The 21127-nt window shown below is 49.9% G+C and overlaps 1 protein-coding gene across 3 annotated transcripts in view; it reads left to right on the forward strand.

Moving 5' to 3' along the window:
• nrp1a (neuropilin 1a) overlaps window positions 1-20575 on the forward strand; it is a 64055-nt gene extending 43480 nt beyond the window's left edge. For 2 of the 3 annotated variants that reach the window (XM_030099438.1, XM_030099437.1), the window contains 11 exons: window positions 3401-3556; window positions 5342-5486; window positions 9503-9834; window positions 11018-11162; window positions 13784-13894; window positions 15134-15184; window positions 16894-17037; window positions 17130-17407; window positions 17537-17633; window positions 17761-17814; window positions 18451-20575. In XM_030099438.1, the coding sequence (XP_029955298.1) occupies window positions 3401-3556; window positions 5342-5486; window positions 9503-9834; window positions 11018-11162; window positions 13784-13894; window positions 15134-15184; window positions 16894-17037; window positions 17130-17407; window positions 17537-17633; window positions 17761-17814; window positions 18451-18737 (1800 nt within the window). In that variant the 3' untranslated portion in view covers window positions 18738-20575. The remainder of the gene's footprint in view (window positions 1-3400; window positions 3557-5341; window positions 5487-9502; window positions 9835-11017; window positions 11163-13783; window positions 13895-15133; window positions 15185-16893; window positions 17038-17129; window positions 17408-17536; window positions 17634-17760; window positions 17815-18450) is intronic. The other variant, XM_030099439.1, reaches the window with a different exon arrangement.
• The last annotated feature ends 552 nt before the right edge of the window (window positions 20576-21127 follow it).

Below are 21127 nucleotides of genomic sequence, written 5' to 3' on the forward strand. Positions count from 1 at the left end.
GAAGCCGACGGGATTTGATTTTTCTTTCTATTTGGCGAACCCAAAATAAATCAGGGACTTAATGTTAAAGCCCCTTGAGCCTGTCAACAGGAACAAACGTATTGTGTGTCTGCATGTCTTTCTGTTAGTCTCCATCCATCTAAATCCAGGAGAGAGCGAGAGAATGGAGTGGTGGAACATCACTTATTGCTCCCATCTGGTTTTGTCCTCCTGCATGTGGAGGGAATGAATGACGTCCCTTCTGTGGCATGCACGTGTCCAATTCTTTCCTTTGCACACTTTAAGGTACTCAATTTAAAGTATATGGTTTAAATCAAATTAAAAAGATGCTTAAAGTCATTTAACAGGCCAGACATACAGTAAGGTTTATATTGTAACTTGCAATATCTAGTAGTCTAGTGTCACTTTTTACCACAAAATGATTGACAATTATATTTTATCATGGCTCAATGTCTTTATTATGATGGAAAAATGAAACGACTGTGGAAGAAGAGACGAGGGAGACCAGCGAATTGTGAGTAACCGATCTGGGCGTCGGCGGTCAGGAGTTGGTCCTCATCAGGGTTTTTATGTCTGCATAGGAACAAAGAAGCCATGGTTTTACACAATGAACAAACAGCTTCATGTCATTAAAACTTAAGAACTTCTGCAATTTCCTACTTCCAATACAGACATGATTTATCGTGTGTGCATGATATTCTGGTCAGGCACTCTATGAACTCGGCAGTTCATGCGCAGTTCAGAAGTTCACCAAACGTACAGGCGAGACGAGTCTTTCACTGAGCAGCATCCCACTGGCTGTTAGAATAACAGATTGTTGTACTTAATGCAGAATCACATGTCATGGATTTTTCCCCTACAGCCTCATTTCTGAAAGTATAATAGAAAGTCTGGCATTGAATCAGAAATGAGGACTTGGGATGAGATGAGGTCTGTGTGGAGGGAGTCCAGTGTGGTGGAGGGTTCCTCGTCCTCTGCACTGTCAAACCTCTGAGCAACAGTGATCAGTGAAAATATAAACTATGGAAGAAAAACATTTATCACCATGTTATGTGAATAAATAGCATTCATATTACAGTAAACTACATTGTTTGGCAGGATAATAATGACTCAATCTGGGTCAGATCCGGATCATATTATGGTCAAATATGATTTTCAATACAATATGGAAATTATTAATTAACTTTTCAATCAAATTTAATTGGATGATTTTCTATTTCCGAGGCACAACAACTTAATTTGGAGAGTTAGATCTAATCTGAGATACTAAATCCAAAAGAAGTATTGATATCCATAATTTAATCAAAATATGTAAGTGTACATAAGTCCTGGGGGGAATTCTCCTGCTGGGAGGAGGAACGAATGATTTGTTGTTGTATAATTTTTCACTTTTCCTCCACAAAACGTCTGGATTTATTGAATTAGCATCGCCATGTGCGCTCCTGCAGTCTGTTAATGGCCGACGAACCGGCCGTCCAGCTGTTCTCTTAATGTTCAATCATTCGGTCAAACCGCTCCGCGGTGCCGGTCCAGTCAGAGCCTAACGGAAACTTTAACCTCACTGCCTAAACGCAGAGGTCGCGCCGCTGAAGCCTCACATTTTGAGCTTCTCAGTGTGGCAGAGACCTGTGGAGACGCTCGGCATGCTAAGCTAGCTGACTGCATGCGGGTTTTCGCAGGCAGATAACCCTGGCTCTGATTTTCTCACGTGTGCGCTCGCTCTCACAGAAAGGATTTCACTGCTGTCGCTCTTTCTTGCACGCCCTTGCACGTGCGCATTCCGCTGATCTGCACCGCGTCCGCTCAGTAATCGACTCAAGACGTCCGTCAGAGTCCGTTCCCGTCTCGCGTCGACATCAAAGGCCCGTTGTCTCGCCGCGATCTGGTAGAACCTGTTCCGCCAAACACCAAATGCCGCTCGGCGTGTTTCAGCGGCGTTCTGCACGCAACGCCATTACTCCTCATTAACGTCAGCCCGGCCTGTCAGAGGCGGCGCTGACGCTCGTTAAAACAGTTTTCAAGCAGGACGGTTGGGGCTCCGTGAAACTTTTCCTCTCTCCTTCAGTGTCGTGGCTGAGCGGTTGTTGTTGGGGTGGCGGCGGCGCCACGGCGGTCAGACTGAGCCCGCTTGTTCGCTTCGCGCCGATGGCTGGAAAATGACGGCGGAGCAGCAGAGATAAGCGCCGTCTTTCCTCCACACCGGCGCAGTCCTGGTGAAGCCGGGCAGCGGCTGATCAGACGCCTCTTTGAAGGCCAGTCCGGCCTCGGAAACAGAAGCCAGGGTGACAGCTCTTCCTCCCCTGGCCGTGACGCTCATGGTTTCTGAACAGGCACAGACTCTGCAGGTCTGACGCAAAGCAGCTCCTGCCCGGCGCCGCACATCCATCACCTGGAAATATAGCCATGAAGAGGAGACGCACGCCGCTCTGACCCCTCTCCCTCCCCCCTCCGACATGTACCGGCCCTCGCCGGCAGCTCATGATAAAACACTGCATATTTTAAAAGGCACAATATTTGATATTCAATCTCTATCTCTTTTTCCTCTCGGCCGATTTTGATAGTGTGATGGCAGCCGCCCGCTCCGTTCAGCCGCCGCTGTTATCCAATAAGCTCTTGTCTCCTATCTCAGGAAATTAAGTTGTCATCCTGTGTCTCTTTCATTAATGTGAAAATCATTTCATTGCTGTTTATTAAATTCCAGGTAGCAGCTGATGAGACTTTGACCAGGGGTGATTTTGATCTCCCCCTTTTTTTTCTTTTTTTTTTTCGGAGCTTGCTTGTGGATTAATAATGCAGGCTGTGCATTAAAAAGCCTTTTCTGTAAAAGTCGCTCATGCATGTGAACAGGCTAAGAGCATTACATTATAGCTGTATCTGTCTCAGTTAATCAGCGTTCCCTGAACTCGGGAGCGAAAAGTGGCTTACAGCTGCCACCGTGGAATTTTCTCATTATAAGTCAGATATTAGCAGTATGTGAATGCAGCCAATCCATCGTCACAGAGCAGGAACATTTAATACGGGCTTCTGAATGCATCGCTTTAATTTTTAAATCCATATTGTGTCAGGCCAACACTTTCGACGCTGAAATACGGAATTATCAGGTTAAATGGGAAATACGTTAATGAGACAAGCATGTGTTATCTCTAATGTACTGTGTGAATATGTTCTGCTTTGTAAGAAATGCTGCTAATTTGATAAAATTTGGAGCTTTCCTCTGAAGTCCTACATTTTACATTGTTCATAAGGCAGTTGAAAATCAGCTGTAATGTCTTTATTGAAAGTATCTCAGCAGTAGCTTTTCAGAGGTCACATTACCCTTAATGTTTGGTTTTTCTCTGCTGCAAAATAGCAGCATTTCAGAGTAACAGACATGTATTTGCTTCTCTTTTGCCCTCACCAGGTGGATCTCGGCTTTTTGCGGTTCGTCTCAGCCATCGGCACGCAGGGGGCCATTTCCCAAGAGACCAGGAAGATCTACTTTGTCAAGTCCTACAAAGTGGATGTCAGCTCCAACGGGGAGGACTGGATCACTCTGAAAGAAGGCTCCAAACAGAAGGTATCCCAGCGTCGGTGTGTCTAAAGCAAAACAGTCAGGGAATCGAAATTGGAAGGTTGGCTTCAAAAAAAGAAAAAAAGATAAATTAACTTGATTCATAAAGTTCCAATATCCTCTTTGGATAACTTTACAGCCACAGTCTGGAAGTGAGATTCATTTATGGACGTTAAATATTAAATATAGTCAGTTTTGTCATGGAACCACTCCTGCACATGTGCTGCATTTGGAATGTCCCATCTGCAACCACCTGCCTTGAATTATGGTCTGCTCCAAGCTGCCTTTGAGCTCAACTGAAGGGGAAATACCCGGCTATATGCACTGTTTCCTAACATGCAATTATGCACGTTTAAGCGTTTGGTAATACACCCGTCATCTGAGAGGACGTGCAGTTCTTGATGCAGCGCCGGGACGACTGTGGAGGAACGCCGCCTCTGCTTTACGTCCACGAGCCGTAAAACAGTCATATATGACAAAAGACGTGACAAACAGGACTTAAGGGGGATTGGAGAGGGTGGAAGTGGAGGTGGGGTCCTGGAGGGATGGGAGGCGAAGCGAGGCAGGGCCGGTGGTGCTCTGACCATCGATCGCTGATCAGCCTCGTCAGACCGGCCGGCCGGAGTCCGTCTGGCGCCAGACTCTCCAGTCCAGCGGCTCGCTGGCAGCGCATGTGAGTCCGGACAGTTTGCGTGACTTGTAAATACCGCCGTGACGGTTTTGAGTGAAAGACGAAGTTGTGGACGAAGCGGGGAGCCTGGAAGCGGGCCTGTCTGTGCTGCCGTGTACATGTGCCCTCGGGCCTGACTGCTTTATGGCGGTCTCCAAAGTACACAGTCTCTGCAAAGTGGCAGCTTAAGGTGCCGCGGCGAGCCGGCCTGTGTTTTCCCGGTCTCTAAAGTGCTTCTGCAGAGAGGGGCACCATTTGCTCCGTGCTGAGCCTGCAGTTTGCCGTCTCTGGAAAAAGCCACTTTGCCGTCAGCGCGTGGAGAAGAGACTCGGCGTGACATTTAGGGGAGCGGATGACTTTGTGGCGAAGCGGCTGACAGGTACAGCTCAGCGGTGGAGGGCTGCGCGTCACGGCGCCGTACGGACTAATGGGTAAACCACACCCCCCGGATTAGCTGAGGTGTGTCCGTCCGGCCTCAGCTGGACTCCTCTCTGCCCCGCGGCCACACATCCAGGGGGGTCAGCAGGTCATATGGTCACCGTTGTGATTCAATTACCCAGAATGAAGTGTGACGGTCCGCGGGGAGTGTGTTTGGTTGGGTGGCCGGCCTCTTCGCATGGGGCCTGTAAACTGTCAGCCGACCCCAGGGGAGAACAGTGACATCTGTGACCTTTTAACAAGATACGGCAGTAAAACCTTCACCAGATCAGGAGGCAGAGGACGTGGAGAGGGCATCCTGTCAGTGCTACACATCCTGCCTCAGGTTTCATAGACGCAGCATGTCGGGTCTGCAAGGGCAATCCCAGGAGTTACACCAAAACTTTTAAACAATTTGCTGTGACATTTGGCTTCTATTAAAAAAAAAAAAAAAAACATTTTCCAAAGAGTAGCTCCACAAAGTAAAGATTTCCAATGCCTGTTTTAATGTCAGTGTCTCGACTGAATGGAGACGAAGGTCAGTCTCTATTCTGCCTTATCTCAGTCAGTCATTGGCTGTAAATGAAAGGAGCCTTTTCTTCACCGGCTCACTCGTTCCTGGTCGCTGCAAGGTCTCCGGCAGTTCCCGCATGCCGACTGAACGCACTCAGTCAAGAACTTTTCTCTGGCTGCTTCTTTCACAGGTTTTCCAAGGCAACACCAACCCGACGGACGTCACCAAGACCCTGCTGCCCAAACCCACCCTGACGCGCTTCGTCCGCATCCGTCCCGTCACCTGGGAAACAGGCATCGCGCTGCGATTTGAAGTGTACGGCTGTAAGATATCAGGTTGGTCTTTTGTTCAGTGATTTCTGTCAGGGAGGGGGGAAGCTTTATATAGAGAGATTAATAATACATTTCTTCAAAACCTTGAAGGGACCCTACATCGTTACACATTTGCACTTTTGCTTTACAGCACAAATATCCTGGGTTCCAAACCGATCCGAGGCATTTCTGTGTGGAGTTTGCATGTTCTTGAAAGCCAGGCACCTGGTTGCTATCACACTCGCCTCTGGGTCGTGCTTTTAAGTTCAGTGTTTGTAAAAACCCCCATTATGCAACAGCTTGGAAGAAGTTTTTAGGACTTTTCACTGCATTTTGAATTGTGATTGTAGTCATTTTTGGGAGTATTTGCTTGGATTTGTGAAACTATAGCCCTTCCATCACGTATACAATGTGTCAGAACAAAGAAAAAGACTTATTCTGGTTCTATTTTACCTGTTCAGCCCAGTCCAGGTGAAATTGTGCTGCATGTGGCCTCTGAACTAAAATGCGTTTGACGCCACTGATCTGATCATACTCGAGCTGCGCTCCTGAGATAAACAGCGCTGCAGAGTGACGGATAAATATTCAACCTGTTTAATTGGTCTGAACTCTGCCAGTCGCTGGAGCCAGTTGCCAGCAGGGATTGGATGAGGTAGAAAGGAGCAGAGACCAGGACCACAAGCTGACCCCAGTAAAAACTCTTTTTATTACCGATTTAAAGGACGCTGTCCAAGTGAGTTTTTATTTGGAGATTTAATTTTTTTTTTTTTTTTTTTTTAGCTTTGGAGGGACATGAAACCCACTAACCAGCAGACTTGGCGCCCGTGAATACCAAACACTTACAAATAACATCAAAAAAGCTCAAACCACTGACTTTGTTTACGGTTTCCCTCCGATGGCTGAGCATTATTCCAGTTGCACAAACCGCGTCTCCTCCTCTTAGATAAGCGTCTACATAATGAAGAGGAGGATTACCTATTTATGTATGGACGTACCTTATTGAGTCCACACGGATCCAGCAGCTGGCAGGCAGAGCGATCCGGAGCCGGAGCCGGATCCGGAGCTGGGTGGGCTCTATATGGTCCCGTCCCTCCTGCTGATCTCCTCCCAGCCTCCTCTTTACTCTGCAGTCCGTCTTCTGCTTCTATAAAGCTCTGATTATGGCGGCGTTCTTCTCATCTTTGCTGTTTTGTTGATGTTATTTTAACATACTGAGTGTGTGTGTGTGTGTGTGTGTGTGTGTGTGTGTGTGTGTGTGTGCACGGCTCCTTTCGTATGGTTTCAGCACATCTGTCTGCATCTCTGTGGGATTAGAAGCATGTGTATTGAATTATAATTAGCGCTGGAGTGGGTGTTTTGTTCTCCGGCACTTAAAGAGGCAGCATATATCTCAAGGACGGGAAAAAAAAACAGAAAGTCACTTCTGTGTTTTTGGGAGTCTTGTCAGTTCAGGATTAAGCCTGGGATTAAAGTTGGGATTAGCCTGTTTTATGAAGTGCGTGAGGGTTTTTTTTTGTTTTTGTTATGGAGCCGTGCAGCTGTGTACGGCGGCGGCCGCGGCGGCCGCGGCGGGGCTGCAGCTGGGGCGTGTGTCCGGGGCACACGACCAGACCGCCGTGCAGAGCGTAAACACATCACAGGACGGGAGGCCCCGCGGGGCCCCGCGGTGACGTCAAGCCCCGGGATGCTGTGAAGACGCTGCCAGCTCCGCTGCACGTCGCAGCGCCGTCAGGACGGCGGAAACTCGGTGCCTCTCCGGCTTCCGCCGTGAGTTACGGCTACCTGATAGCACATCTTTAATGCAAAAGTTACGTCCTGCCGCGACGTGGCTGGAAGAGAAAAGTGGTCATGATCTGCGAGACGCTCCTCCTGAAATCATCCTGGTCGCGTGCCACGCCTGCCAATACCAGCACCGACTTATTAATAAAGCGTTCCACCGCCCAGTTGTTTGTCAATATGCCATGTTGTAAAAATATCTGTGATGAACCGCTGAGGCTCCACCCAAAACCCTCAAAGCGGGTCCATATGGCCACGCACCAGCATCGGTCCACAAACAAATGTTTGTTCCGCTGGGCGTGCCGCTGCCTTCGTGCCATCTCTGCAGCGTCTGTGATCGCAGCTGAAGTCGATTACCAGCGCCGCATGACCCGGAGAGTTCATTCACGTGTCTAAACTCAGATCAGTCGCTCCCATTGACACACATGTACCTTTTTCCTCAAGTCCTTCCACTTCAAAAGCGCTCAGCGCCTCAGCTTTGCTCTGCCAGAGGCGAGCTCCTCTGATCACTCTCGAACACATCTTGGCCCGAGACGAAAGAAAGTTGGAGAAAAATCCCCGCCAAAAGCAGCGGAGAGGCTTCCGCACAGTCAGCATGTGTTACATGAGCTCCGATTTGGACTTTCCTGCAGTGTGGGACCAGAGATTCGTCTCACGGGTTCACATAGGAGCTGCTTTTAGATAACTGGGAGAGAGAACGGCCAGTCTGAATGTGGCCTTGTTCTCCCGGAGTCTCGCGCTCGCTTTTCCCAGATGCAGCAATGCTTTGGAGTCCCGCAGCGCTACAGTGCACACTTTGTCTCGCACAGACACGAAACATGTAATAATGGCTGGATTGACCCCTCCGTGGGAGCCAGATAGTAAATATGTTGTTGCTTGCCACAGGTCTCTGGATCAGGGCTCCCGGGATTAAGCGCTGGGGAAACAGAAACCAAACAGACGGGAAGATTTAGGTCTTAATACCAGACGGCGAGGTGTCCAACCTGCTGAGGCAGACACAGTCCGGCCGATATTTCACAAACGCATTGCTTCACTGCGTGATATGTGAGTCTTGTGATGCCATTTTGAGGGAGAGGTTGTGTTTAGTCACCTCTCTCCTGCCCTCAGTTTGTTCTTCAGTCGTATGTTTTTAAAAACAGATGATTGGAGACTTTGTCCAAATTGTTTTGACGAAGCAGCGGACGGACAAAGGCACAGTTGTGGCAAGACTCGGAGGTTGTAAGTGTTGTCACTGTCCTCTGTCACGTTCCTCCTTCAGAGAGCAGAGGTTTTACAGTGGCTGCTTGATTTTTCACCTCTTTATGGTGTTAATTCCAGTTCCTGCTGCTTCTTTCTCTTGTACTGGACTGAAAATAGACTCTGTCCACCGTCTTGTGGTCCAAAGTGGTGTTACAAGATCAGGTGTCACGAGGCTTTCGTTTTAACACGACAGCAGACCTGAGATCAGACATTCCTCCAACTTCATGGTTTTACAAGCATGAGGTTGAACTTTCCGAATGCTCCCGAGCTCCCCGGCGATTTCCTACCCTGTTTAACCTTTTAATAAAAAGGGCTGTCACAGAGAAAGGAGGGCATAAGGAAGTATTAGACGGCAGCCTTCTCCCTTTGGAAACAAACCTCAGCCGGTACAAAAGAGGCTGGAAGTTATGAAGAGCTACCAAAGAGTCGGAGAAGTAGAATAAAAGGAGGAGAAGAAAGTTTGAGAATGTGGACAGGAAACAACAAGGTGTTCAAAGATGTGGTCCCACAGGTGCTGACAGCTGTGGAGCAGAAGGTAGATGAGTGCAGCAGCAGCAGCAGATAAAACACAAAGAGAATGTGTGTTTGTGTGTGTGTCTGTGTGTGTGTGTGTGTGTGAGTTTACAGAGGGGAGGGGTAGGGAGATGAAAAGAAGCAGCACTCCCAGAATGCAGGAGGTGGAAGCACCAACCGAGAGCAGGCTTTTAATTGGCTGCCTGGAGACAAGAGCTTCAGGCAGAAGAATTAGTATGCATGAGGTCTGCAGACTGAGAGAGAGAGAAGAAGAATAGAGGCGAAGATCACAGTAACATCACAAAGAGTTTGGGGAATTATCCTCCTCCCTTTGACTTTGACTACCCCTGTTGCCTCTACATGAACCTCAAACTTACCAAACTTGAGCAGCGGCGAGGTAAATCATGTTCAACATCAAGTCTTTTGTCTTCCTCTCCATTAAACTCTGCAGGTCGTCATTAGTTTCTATCAAAAAGTTGAACATCTTTTGCTTCCCGCCTCTTGTCTCTCAGAGTACCCGTGCTCGGGCATGCTGGGAATGGTGTCGGGCCTGATCACCGACAACCAGATCACGGCGTCGTCCCACACGGATCGCAGCTGGGTGCCGGAGAACGCTCGGCTGCTGACCAGCAGGACGGGATGGACGCTGCTGCCGCAGCCGCAGCCGTTCGCCAACGAGTGGCTGCAGGTGGACCTGGGCGAGGAGAAGCTGGTGAGGGGCCTGATCATCCAGGGAGGGAAGCACCGGGAGAACAAGGTCTTCATGAAGAAGTTCCGGCTCGGCTTCAGCAGCAACGGCTCGGACTGGAGGATGGTGCTGGACGCCAGTGGCAACAAGGCAAAGGTGAGTCCTTCAGCAAGTCTGCTGAGTCATTCTTAAAGGTTGGAAAAAGGAGGGTTGTCTGAAGAGTCGGGATGATAACCTCAGCTGAAGTGTTCTTTCTCGCTGGATTCTCTGTGGGAACACTTCTCTCCGGGTTAGAGGTCAGAACTAACGCTTTGCTTTCCAAAACACACTAAAAACTATGTTTCCCTCTCCACATCATGAACGCTGGTTTGAACGCATGCTTCTAAAAATACCCCCCACACACGTCAGGACGTCAATCCTGATCATGACGCATTGGGTCAGTTTTGGCTGGAGCGTTGCGCCTGACAGCTGTGAGTCACTCTGCAGTCGTTGTGAGTCAATTTCAGCGCTGCTTTGAATCACATTAGGATAAGCATCTCGAGCCTCTCAGAGCTCTCCCGCTTCTCTCTGCCTGCTTTGTATTCTGTGCGGCCGACGCCGTTCAGCCCTTTCAGTGGATAGCGAAACCTCTGGAGAGGGGGGAGGGGGTGGAGGGAACACCGGAGGAAAGACGGCCGCCGAGAAAGGAAAGAACGTGCAGCGGAGTGAAGAGACCGGAGATTTATCTGCCAGCGTCACTCCAACACTCGGCTCAATGCATGCACATATATATATGTACCTTCACCCCACACCGCTCCAAGAAAAGCATCCACAACAGCCCTTCCCCAATTACAAGCGCCCCTGACAGGGCATAAATCTGATCCAGATGGGCTGATGGTTGATTTATGAAGGGAAGGAGGAGGATCCATATCCTGCCTGTCCTAGTTAGCTGCCTGCCTCCTCTCGCCTCAGAGATTCCCAGCATCTAAGACTCACCAGGCTCCGTCACGTGACCACCCCCATTAATCCACCTCCATCAGTTCTACACCTCCGTTTCGGCTTCTTTCTCCTGCATTTCGCATTATCCTCGTTTACCCTGGTATTTTCCCTCCGACTGAGACATGCTTGAGTTGAAAATTGCCTTTGACAGTAAATTTCTTGCTGTCTTTGACTGCTTCCCTCTCTTCCCTCACCTGAGTTGTGCTTTAGATGTCTGAAGATGAGAAAAATCAGTCATCTCCTTCTCCTTTCTCCATCTTCTTCCCACTCCTTCATATCTTCACTGGATTATAAACGGCAGTGTTTGGTCTGCATCATGGTGATGTTACCCCTTACACGTGTGCTTTATTTTCCTTGATAGATCTTTGAAGGCAACAGCAACTACGACACTCCTGAACTGAGGACTGTGGAGCCGCTGCTGACCCGGTTCTTCAGGATTTACCCGGAGAGAGCTACGCCTGCTGGGATGGGCCTGCGACTGGAGCTCCTGGGCTGTGAGATCCAAGGTGAGCACGGTGTGTGTCGTCACACACTCCAGCGGAGAGCTTGTCTCGGTCCCTTTCCAGGTCTGCACAGCTTCTAACTCAGCCACACATTGCACCGTCCTGGCCTTGAGATGCTCACAACCAGGAAGTAGTACCGCCGTTGTCTGGATGTAATACGAAACGCTTATTCCAACATATTCGACACTCGAAAGTTAAAATCAGTGACGTTGACACCATTTGCAGTACATGCGTCTGTTTTTGTGTGCGTGTAAATTGAGACCAGAGGAGGGATGAACTTTGCCCTCCCATGGATGGCTGTGGGACTGTAAGGATGATCGTTAAAAGCAAGTTTAAGTTCTGTGGTTGAGGAAAAGCATGAAGCTCATTCCAGCTGACCCTCATCGGTGTTGGTGGAGGATGACATCTACAGAGCGTCTCCAGATCGTTTCAGCATAACGAATTTATTGAAATGGCTCAACGCGTCTCATCTGATACGATGCAGGCAGAAATGCAGATACAGAGACCAGAAAGCAACGGCATTGATTCCTTTATTCCCGCCTCTTGGTTTACTTCATTACCCACCCAGGCTTCACTTTAAACAAACATTTATGCAAACTTCACTCTAATCTTAACAGATATGATCTTAGCAGTGTTATTCCTGCCCAGAGCCTCATGGTCATACCGACTGCTTACAATTCTAACACGCCTCGGGCTGCTAATATGCAAAGAAATATATATACAAGCAGCATTCCTGTCAATGTTTGAGTAATTTATACCTGTGGGGTAGTAAATATGAATCTGCCTGCAGTGACTATGCATGCTGCTGAAACCCTGTGCTTATCGACGGTCCAAACGACCATGTTTTGCCGTTGATGATAACTTTCATCCGTACGGCGAGATGCTGCTACACTCATCCTGAACCCGTGAAAACATGTGTTCAGTCCTGACTGGGTTTGACTCACACACAGGTGAGCAATCTGTCGTCCCAGCTAATGACACGGCTGCGAGGCGCACGTCCTCCACGCCGTGGCCGGTCATTTCAAGACGGGCTGCTTTCTGTGACGTCCCGCAGCCCGGACAACGCCGCACTCTCCCCAACCCTCTGCGTGTCTTTCTTCTTTTAAAGCGCACCACTCACTCCTCTATCACCCCATCTCGAAAATTAAACCTTTTTTCCTTTTCACTCTTTATCAGCCTCTTTCCAAGCTGATGTAGGAACAGCTCAGCGATCTGAGAGTGCGGAGCGCGGTAGCCCTAAGTGGATTTACATATTGGATTTCAGGGAGGCCCATTCTCTTGTAAGCCTCATGGACTCCCACCGGGAGCTTTAGTCAGATGATAATGCTTGTTTTCAGTGTTAATGCCAAACACACACAAACTCGCACAGGCGTGTGCACACACCAGCAACCGCAATCACCTTGCCAAACATGTGGTTACGGGGAATCGTGCACAAGCACAGGTGCTTGTTTTTGTGTGTGTGTGTGTGTGTGTGTGTGTGTGTGTGTGTGTGTGTGTGTGCAAGCCATAGCAGCAGAGCTAAATCCTCATTTCTGTGAGAGGCTCCCCTGACGCAGCGCTGACCCCATCCCTGACCTTCTCCACCCTGAATCTGACAGGAGCTGATCTGCCTCATATTTCATCCGGCAGGGAGAGTGTCGGCTCACACAGACACACACACACACAGACACACACACACACACACACACACACACGTCTGGCTTGCGCACACACTGATATTGTATACATTTTTCAGGCATCTAAACCCGTACCTATCCGTCTATGCCTCGGCGCTCCTTCTCTTTTCCTGCGTGGGGGAAGCCCGTCCATTACTCCGTCAGCGTAAACGCTGGCGTGCACGCCGCAGGACGGCCACACAGCAGCGGAGCGTGGAGGGGAGCCAAGCCGAGCGGGGCCCGTAATGACAGGGCGCCGCGGCGGCCCTGCCTAAACCCAGCCCCGAGTCCCCTTTCTGCATCTTTGACTCGCAGCCGCCCAGGCCCATATTTATACATCCACACCTCCGCAGACAGATCAGAGGAGAGAGGCTCGTCACTCGAGCCACACTGAAGTCCCGTATCTAACTACAGATTCTGAACGCTGGTCTCACAGATAGACATTATTTGTTTTTATTGGACTTTATCAGCATGCGGCTCAGACAGACCATCTCGGGTTGTGTGTCAATAGGTGTCCTTGAACAAGTCACTGAACCTCTCATTGGTCCCAACGAAGCCTGAACACCATCGTTGGGCCAGTGCACATGTTCAGTGGTTCAGTGTGGCTGACCCCCAGTTACCCCCATTGTTCCTAAGAGGAAATAAAATACATTAAAAGTACTAAAAAGCACCACTGTGAGGGATGTCGAGCTAATCTGGAGATGTCCTGTCAGTCTTACTGGATTTGGCGCCGTTCCTGTTATCTACCTCCTTTTCGTCTTCTGTTTGAGTGCCCTTCTTGTAAGCCAAATCACAGATTTCCCCTAAATCTCACTGTTTGATCAGACAGCGGCCGTAGCCAGCGCTAATAATCCCAAATTAAATATTGCTAAAGTTGCCCTCAGCCATGAAGGCGGCGCTCGAACCGTGTAGCCCCTCGATGAGTGCTCTGCAGATCTGATCTCCGCTGTCTGCCGTCTGTCCCTCCAGCCCCCACAGCCCCGCCCACCACGGCGGCCCCCAGCACCGGCCCGGCGGACGAGTGCGACGACGACCAGGCCAGCTGCCACAGCGGCACAGGTGATGACTACGACGTGACAGGTGCTCACATCGCCTCCATGAGACTGCCGCCCGGCCCGGCGCACACCGCTGCCTTCTGCTCTCGCTCTGTCTGCTCCACCCCCATCTCACCCCATCTCACCCCATCTCACTCCCGTCTCACTCCCGTCTCACTCCCATGCATGCATGCAGCTAATCGTCTGCATGCGAAGCTCCCACCTCTTCGCCGTCCATCCCCGAGCAGTCCACAGTTGTTGTTTTAACTCTACCCCAGCCAGCCTCTTCCCTCTCTATCATTTCATCATTCATCTGTTCTGCCCCCCCCCCCCCCGTTTTCCCACTTGCTCCTGTCGGCCTCATTTCCCACTAACTCAGTAATTCTGCGTTCCTGCGCTGCTGCCTGCACTCCCCATTACCCAGCAGTCTCCAGTGATGAGCATGGCACTGTCTCCGTCATGAGTTCTTCAAGTGTTGCATAAGGGCTTTACGGCGGATATGCTAATGGGGGAAACGAGAAGGCACGCATCTGTTAACGGGATTTAGCTAGCATGGCTGCACCAGTGCAAATGTATCTACAGACAATATGGAACGTTAATATTTTTTAGCCAAAAATAGATTTCATATCCACATATTTCACAGAAAATGCCTCTTGTGACTAAAACATATGTTAAAAAATACGTTGAACAAGTTGAAAATATTTTTTTTAAACTGGTATGAGGTGATAATTTAGGATCAAATCTTGATCTTGAAATAAAAAACTTCAGCCAGTAGAGTCACTTTTCTTTGGAAGGCAGTGTGTGTCTGGTTAGAATAAACTCCAATCAGGCCAAACCAGAAGGCAAATTATTTTAAACTTCCAAGAAAATTGATTTTTTTAAAAGCAGATTTCTTAAGAGTAGCTGACAAAACACAGCACTGAGACCTGAGCTGGGATTTCAGTGATGCTGCCGTTAAAGCTTTAGCCTCAAAGCCATGCTGTCAGGATGAGTTTGTAGAAACATTGCGGGAGAAGGTTTTGGGGACATTTCACTGTTTTTTGCACCAGAAGGTTTCATTAAAATGAGCTTTATGCTGAACGCCTATGATTTCACGTGGATAGTTGGAGGTCCAGTGGATGAAGCTCCAGCGTTGCATCCATTACTCCAACCCTCCTTTCTCATGTGCTTCACTGGAGGGTGCATGAAGGACTGATGAAATAAAAGCTCAAATGTTAGCATTCAACATGTGTGTGGTTCACAGAAATGTAGAATATTTCCTAAAAGCTGGTCCATGTTGTTGCAGGTGGAACTGTGATGCCAGAAACCACCACTCCTGAAGTAGACACCATCCCAGGTGAGGCTTTTTTCAACACTATTAATTCTAATCAACAACCACAGAGCGTGCCGTGCTCTCCTCCAAGATCACACCCTGCTGTGATGAACTACAGAGTAAATGTTTAAGCGTTCAAGGTTTGTTTTGGAATCATTTCCATGGATTTATTGAAAGGCGTACCTCAGCTAATGCTGTCAGCTCGCGGCCTCTCCTCCCTGATGTGTGTGTGTTATTAAAGCCGATGATTCGGCCCTGAGAGGCTCCTGGAGGCGACGCGACGCGACGCGAGGCAAGCTAATGATTAGCACTGCTGCTCCGCCGCTGCCTCCTCAGCATAATCGCTAATCACTGGGCCGACACTGGCGCACACCGAACACCAAACCGGAAAGCACGACGCAAGAGGAAATGAGGTGGGGGGCGGCGGCGGCGGCGGCGGTGGGGGTCCATTCACGGACAAACACACGGTGCAGTGTGTCCCAGAGCAGGTTGATGAGGCAGCAGCCAGCTGAGGAGCGGCGCCCCCGTCTGACCTTGGCTAATGGGCCGTCGGCTCCACCCAGCCCCCTCCGCTCCGTCAGCTGGCCCGGCGCTCTGTCTGCAGGCTGCCGCCGGACGCCGGCCGTCAGAATAGATGAGGGCTGAGGGGCAGCTGTGTGGATGGATGCATATATACATACTTTTTTGTGTACAAGTGTCTGTTGGTCAACACTCATCGGTCTGACTTTTCATTTCAAGCCTCTCAAGCCATGCATGCAAATCAGCTCCGAGAGTGTGTGTGTGTGTGTGTGTGTGTGTGTGCATGCAATGCACCTCAATTTCAAAAAGATGCACTTTGAATTGGGCAGAGAAAGAATGTTTTTGTTGCTGAAATGGCCCAGTGAGTCCTGTGGCTGCTCATCTCGCAGAAGGCCTGACGGTCGATCCGGTCACTTTAATTAGAACCCAGACTCCTCTGTGAGAAAGTGTCTCGGAGGCTTGAATTGTGGTTCCACGTGGGAATTCCATCCTTTGTGTTTAATGGGTAAATAGGGTGGTTGCCTGCAGAAGCTAGTTAAAACCCTCCCATTATTAAAGGGAATATTGGCTCGTACATTCCGCCCTGCTGCAGTGTGAAGCCGTGGCTAACGTCCCAAACATCTCCCTCCCTTGTGTTCAGTGGAAGTCTTCCTTTATCCAATTTGAAAAACACTAAAGCTGGAGCTCCCGCTGATCTTCTGGGTCTCTGTGGAGGCTTCTCCGGCGCGGCGTGTGTCCGCAGGAGACGGCATTGTTGGAGCGGCGCCCCGGCGCCGTTACCATAGCCCGTCTTCAACTCTCAAGTCCCCGCTCTCATTAAAATCCTTGGCTCTCAGCAGGGCTGCCGTGAATGCTTCTGTCTCAACTGGACACCGTGTCTGAGCCCCGTCTCGATGTCCCCGTGGCTGTGTTGCGCCTGTTCTCGCCGTCCCTCTCCAGCCGCCGCTCTCACACCCCGCTGCATTCATTAAACACATCATTAAATACAGCCGGCTGCGTGAGGCTCTTTCTCATGTCGCAGCCATCATTTGCCTTCTGTCCCGACCTGCTTCCACTTCCACAACCTGTGGGACTGCCGGCTCATTTTCCCACAATGCTCTGCTGCCCTCTAGTGCTTGCGGTTGGTCGGGATGAGACGGTTGTGTGACGAGGATCTGTCTCTCTGTGAAAACGACTGGCTCTGACTGACGCCGGGTCTCCCCCTGCTTCCACAGCCTTCCTGTGGTTCTCCTGTGACTTCGGCTGGGCCAACGACCCGTCCTTCTGCAGCTGGACGTCAGAGGACACCGGCTCCCGGTGGCAGATCCAGTCCAGTGGCACGCCGACGCTCAACACCGGGCCCAACATGGACCACACAGGTGAGCGGTGCTCGGGACACGGGTCCGGTCTGGACACATCGGCAACATTATTTCGTATTCTCAAAGCATTAAAGTTGACTTTTCGTCGGCAGGCGGATCGGGGAACTTCATCTACACCTTGGCGACCGGCCCTCAGGAGACGGAGGTGGCTCGGCTGGTCAGTCCCATGGTCAGCTCCCCGGACGCCGACCTGTGCGTGTCCTTCTGGTACCACATGTTCGGCTCGCACATCGGCACGCTGCACATCAAACAGCGCAAGCAGACGGCGGACGGCCCGGCCGACATCCTGCTGTGGACGGTGAGCGGCCACCAAGGCAACCGCTGGAGGGAAGGTCGCGTCCTCGTGCCGCGCAACAACCGGCCGTATCAGGTGGGAAGACCGAACGTCGCATGAGTTTTAGAAGAGAAGAGCTGAGCAGCCTTCTCTCTTTCTCGCTGCGCTGCTTGCATTGTGTGAAAGGTCCAAAAAGTCAGAGTCGCTCTGTGCTTTCTTTTCAAGGTGGTGATCGAAGGCCTGGTGGAGAGAAAGAGCTGGGGAGACATCGCTGTGGATGACATTAAGGTTCTCAATGGACTCAGCATGTCGGACTGTAAAGGTGAGGCTTTTAGTGCTCGTGGCCACAATGTGTGCGTTCGCCGATTGATCCGGGGGAAACAGGAGTGTACGGCCCGAGCGGAGCCTCGTTTCTCTTCCATTTACTTTACTCTGGTTTCCGTCCACAGATCCTGACGTGCCCACTGAGCCGATGCTGCCGGAAGACGGCTTCAACGACATCAGTAAGTCTCACTCGCAAAACATCACGGGCCTCAAACACATTTTGGTTCAGGAGCCACAAACAGCTCAGTGTCCTGATGTGACTGCTCCGGTCGAGCAGCGTCGAGGTGACCTTCAAAATGAAATTTACAAAAACTTTTAATGAAAACAGGTGTTCTGTGTTGTGGTGCAGAGTAAAACATGATCAAAACGTCTGTATTTGGGTCAGTGGTGACTGCCGTGGATCGGAATGCTGTGGGTTCGATTCCCACAGCGGACAGGTCCCCGACCTTTGACCCCTGCCTCCCCAGAGTGCTGTAATGTGGCTGATCACCGCTTCCTGGAAATAGTTCGGGTCAATACAGAAAAAAGGAGTTTCCCCAAAGGGATTAATAAAGAGTGTCGCACAAAAAATGACTCCAATCTGAACATGAAGCCAATTTTAACGAAACCTTGAGCTGTGAAGTACAGTGAAGGGCTCGTTCGTGTTGTTGTCCGTCCTCTACTCTTCAGACATTAGCTTAAAAATGCTTTTCTTGGTGGTTTGGCGGGCCGAATCGGCGCCTCTTGCAGGCCAGCTTCGGCCCCCGGGCCCCATGTTTGACACCGTGCTGTGGAGCGGCTGTACCTGACTGGCCTGTTCTGTCTGCCCCCTCCAGTCGAGGAAATCACCGAGTACCCGGACTTCGTGGAGACCAATCAGATCAGCGGGGCGGGCAACATGCTGAAGACCCTGGACCCCATCCTCATCACCATCATCGCCATGTCGGCCCTGGGCGTCTTCCTGGGCGCCATCTGCGGCGTGGTCCTGTACTGCGCCTGCTCGCACGGCGGCATGTCGGACAGGAACTTATCCGCTCTGGAGAACTATAACTTTGAGCTGGTGGACGGCGTCAAGCTAAAGAAAGACAAACTCAACGTGCAGAGCTCGTACTCGGAGGCGTGAGGACGCTGGGCGGGACTGCAGGACGGGCGGAGCTCGCAGGGACGGTCGGCACCTCTGGTGGTGCCAGGAGGCGGGCTCTGGCTCGCCATCAGAAAAACAAACAAACCAACACCCCTCGACTCCAGTGGACGAGGGACAGGTTCAGGAACCAATGGGAGGTTTGGACTGATCCACGCTTTTTCTCAGGAGCTGCAGTAAAAAGAACCTACCAGTAGGGGACACTGTGTACAAATAAACTACAGAAGAAGAAAAAAATATGTACAGATGATTTAGATGAAATTTTAATTTTCTATTTTGATTTTCATTCATTTTTACAATCGGATGCTGGTGTTGAGACCAATTTATTAATAATGTTTAAAGTATTTATCGTTTCCTGGGAAAGAGTTTTTGGGTTTTTTTCTTTTTAAATGATCAGAAATATCAGTTCATGAAGGCTGTTGTTTCTTTTCAAGTTTTGAAAGAGACGTATCAGAAGTCCTCAATGAACCATATCCGGCAAAAACTGTAGATCTGCCCTGCGGCACGGCGTACAGAGTGTTCCCATGAGACATCTCCCACCCCACCCCACCCCCTCCACCCCCTCCACCCGCCCCTCACGAGGTCCCATTCATGGCAATGTATGGTTCTGACAGTGCCTTTAGTGCTTCTTTCTTTGGGTTGGCCTCCTCTCTGTTTTTTTTTAACTGTACTGGGCTCGTAAGTTATGACGACAGGGAACAGGGCCGCTTCACCGCCGACGCTTTGCTTTCTGTTGTGTTCTGTCCCGAAAAAAGGAAAAACCACACACTGTAAATAAGTTTTAATATATTTTATTGCCCTTTTTAAAGAAAGTAAAAAGGAAAAACAGCTGCAGTATCCATTTTTTCATGGGTTTATGTGTGTGTGAGTGGGTGTGTGTGTGTGTGTGTGTGTGTGTGTGTGTGTGTGTGTGTGTTCAGCTGAAGGTTTGTGCATTCAAGCCGCCTGTCATCACAGCTTCTTAGAAAACTGACGACTGAATCAAACGGTAGCGCACAAAAGCAAAAGATGAGTGTTAAGTCTCCGTTAGCTGATCTGTGGTCGCGTCTCGTTTTGGGTTTGATCGCTGATATCAGAGCTTCGAACATGTCCATCACATCAATTTCTACCAGCATACCAAAAAGAAACCTAGCTGGCCCGCCGTTTAGCCCCTCCCCTCCCAGCGTCACTGTGGATTGTTCACTCAAGAAGCGCTGAGCGGACAGCGCCGCTTGGATGCACTTTGTTTCTGATTTCTGCGGCGGCGGCCTCCAGGAGGGAGGCCACGCCTCCAAACTGAAGAATGGTGCTATTTGTAACGCTAGCCGGGCGCTCGCCGCGTGGCGGCGGCGTGTTTTTCTCATGCTGTAGTGTAGCTTGGAGGCCCTCGACGGCCCGCAGAGACTCGCTCTCTCTCCTGGCGTTTCTGCGTGTTTCACGGTGTAGCAGCCATATTGCTGTGATGTCAGAGCTGATGTCATGTGGGGGGGGGCGGAGTCAACGGGATGGGGTCATCCGGCCCATCTCTCTGTGGCTTTACCAAAGGAGGGCTGCCCCTCCGGGCGGGCGGGGGTTAAGAACTGACCCCGTCAAAGGACAACGGCGTCCAGACGTGGAGGCGGCCATTCTGTTTTCTATCTGTTTTTAAAAAAAAAAGGAAAAAAAAGCTCAAACATCACGATGTGAACTCTTCGATTGTCTCTTGGTCGCTGACGGACGATGGGGACAGTCCAAAGGGGGACAGAGTGGACTATCAGGACAGCGCCGGGACGCCCCCTGGTGGGACTTGAACAATCAAAAAAAAAAAAAAAAAAAAAAACCTGGAGAGGTGTGAGGGTTTTTCCCATCCTGTGTGCTTTGTGTGTTGTGCTGTGGTGAACGCATCCCGCCCTCCCAGCTTCTTCTCTTCAGCCTCCCCCGTCCCCGTCCCCCGTCCCCGTCCCCGTCCCCCGTCCTCTCAGAGCTATGGAGGACTGTAGCTGCAGCAGCCAGACAAACGGACACTGTAGCGCGGACTCAAGAGAAAACTATGTTGCACTGACAAAGATATTTAAGAGGTTTATGTGTTTATAGCGTTCATTTGCATAAAAAAATGTCAAAAACACTAAAAACACGTGTTCTTTCATCTTTTTATAAATCTATATATATAGTTTCAGATTATGTGATATAATTCTGAAATGTACAAAACATGAAGATGTTTTCATTCTTGAAAAAGGCAAACCCCCCTCCGACATTTACAAGGCATATAGCGCTTCGTTTTGTACCGTCATTCAGATTTTGTGCTGATTTTCTTTTCTTTTTTTACAAGTACAAGAAAATAAGACTTTTATTTTCAATACTGCTTCTGTCATTTGCTGTTGTAGGAAAAAAAAAAAAGGAATAAACAGCAAAGG

The sequence above is a fragment of the Salarias fasciatus genome, chromosome 9 (assembly GCF_902148845.1).
Source record: "Salarias fasciatus chromosome 9, fSalaFa1.1, whole genome shotgun sequence".
NCBI classification, from domain to species: Eukaryota; Metazoa; Chordata; class Actinopteri; order Blenniiformes; family Blenniidae; genus Salarias; species Salarias fasciatus.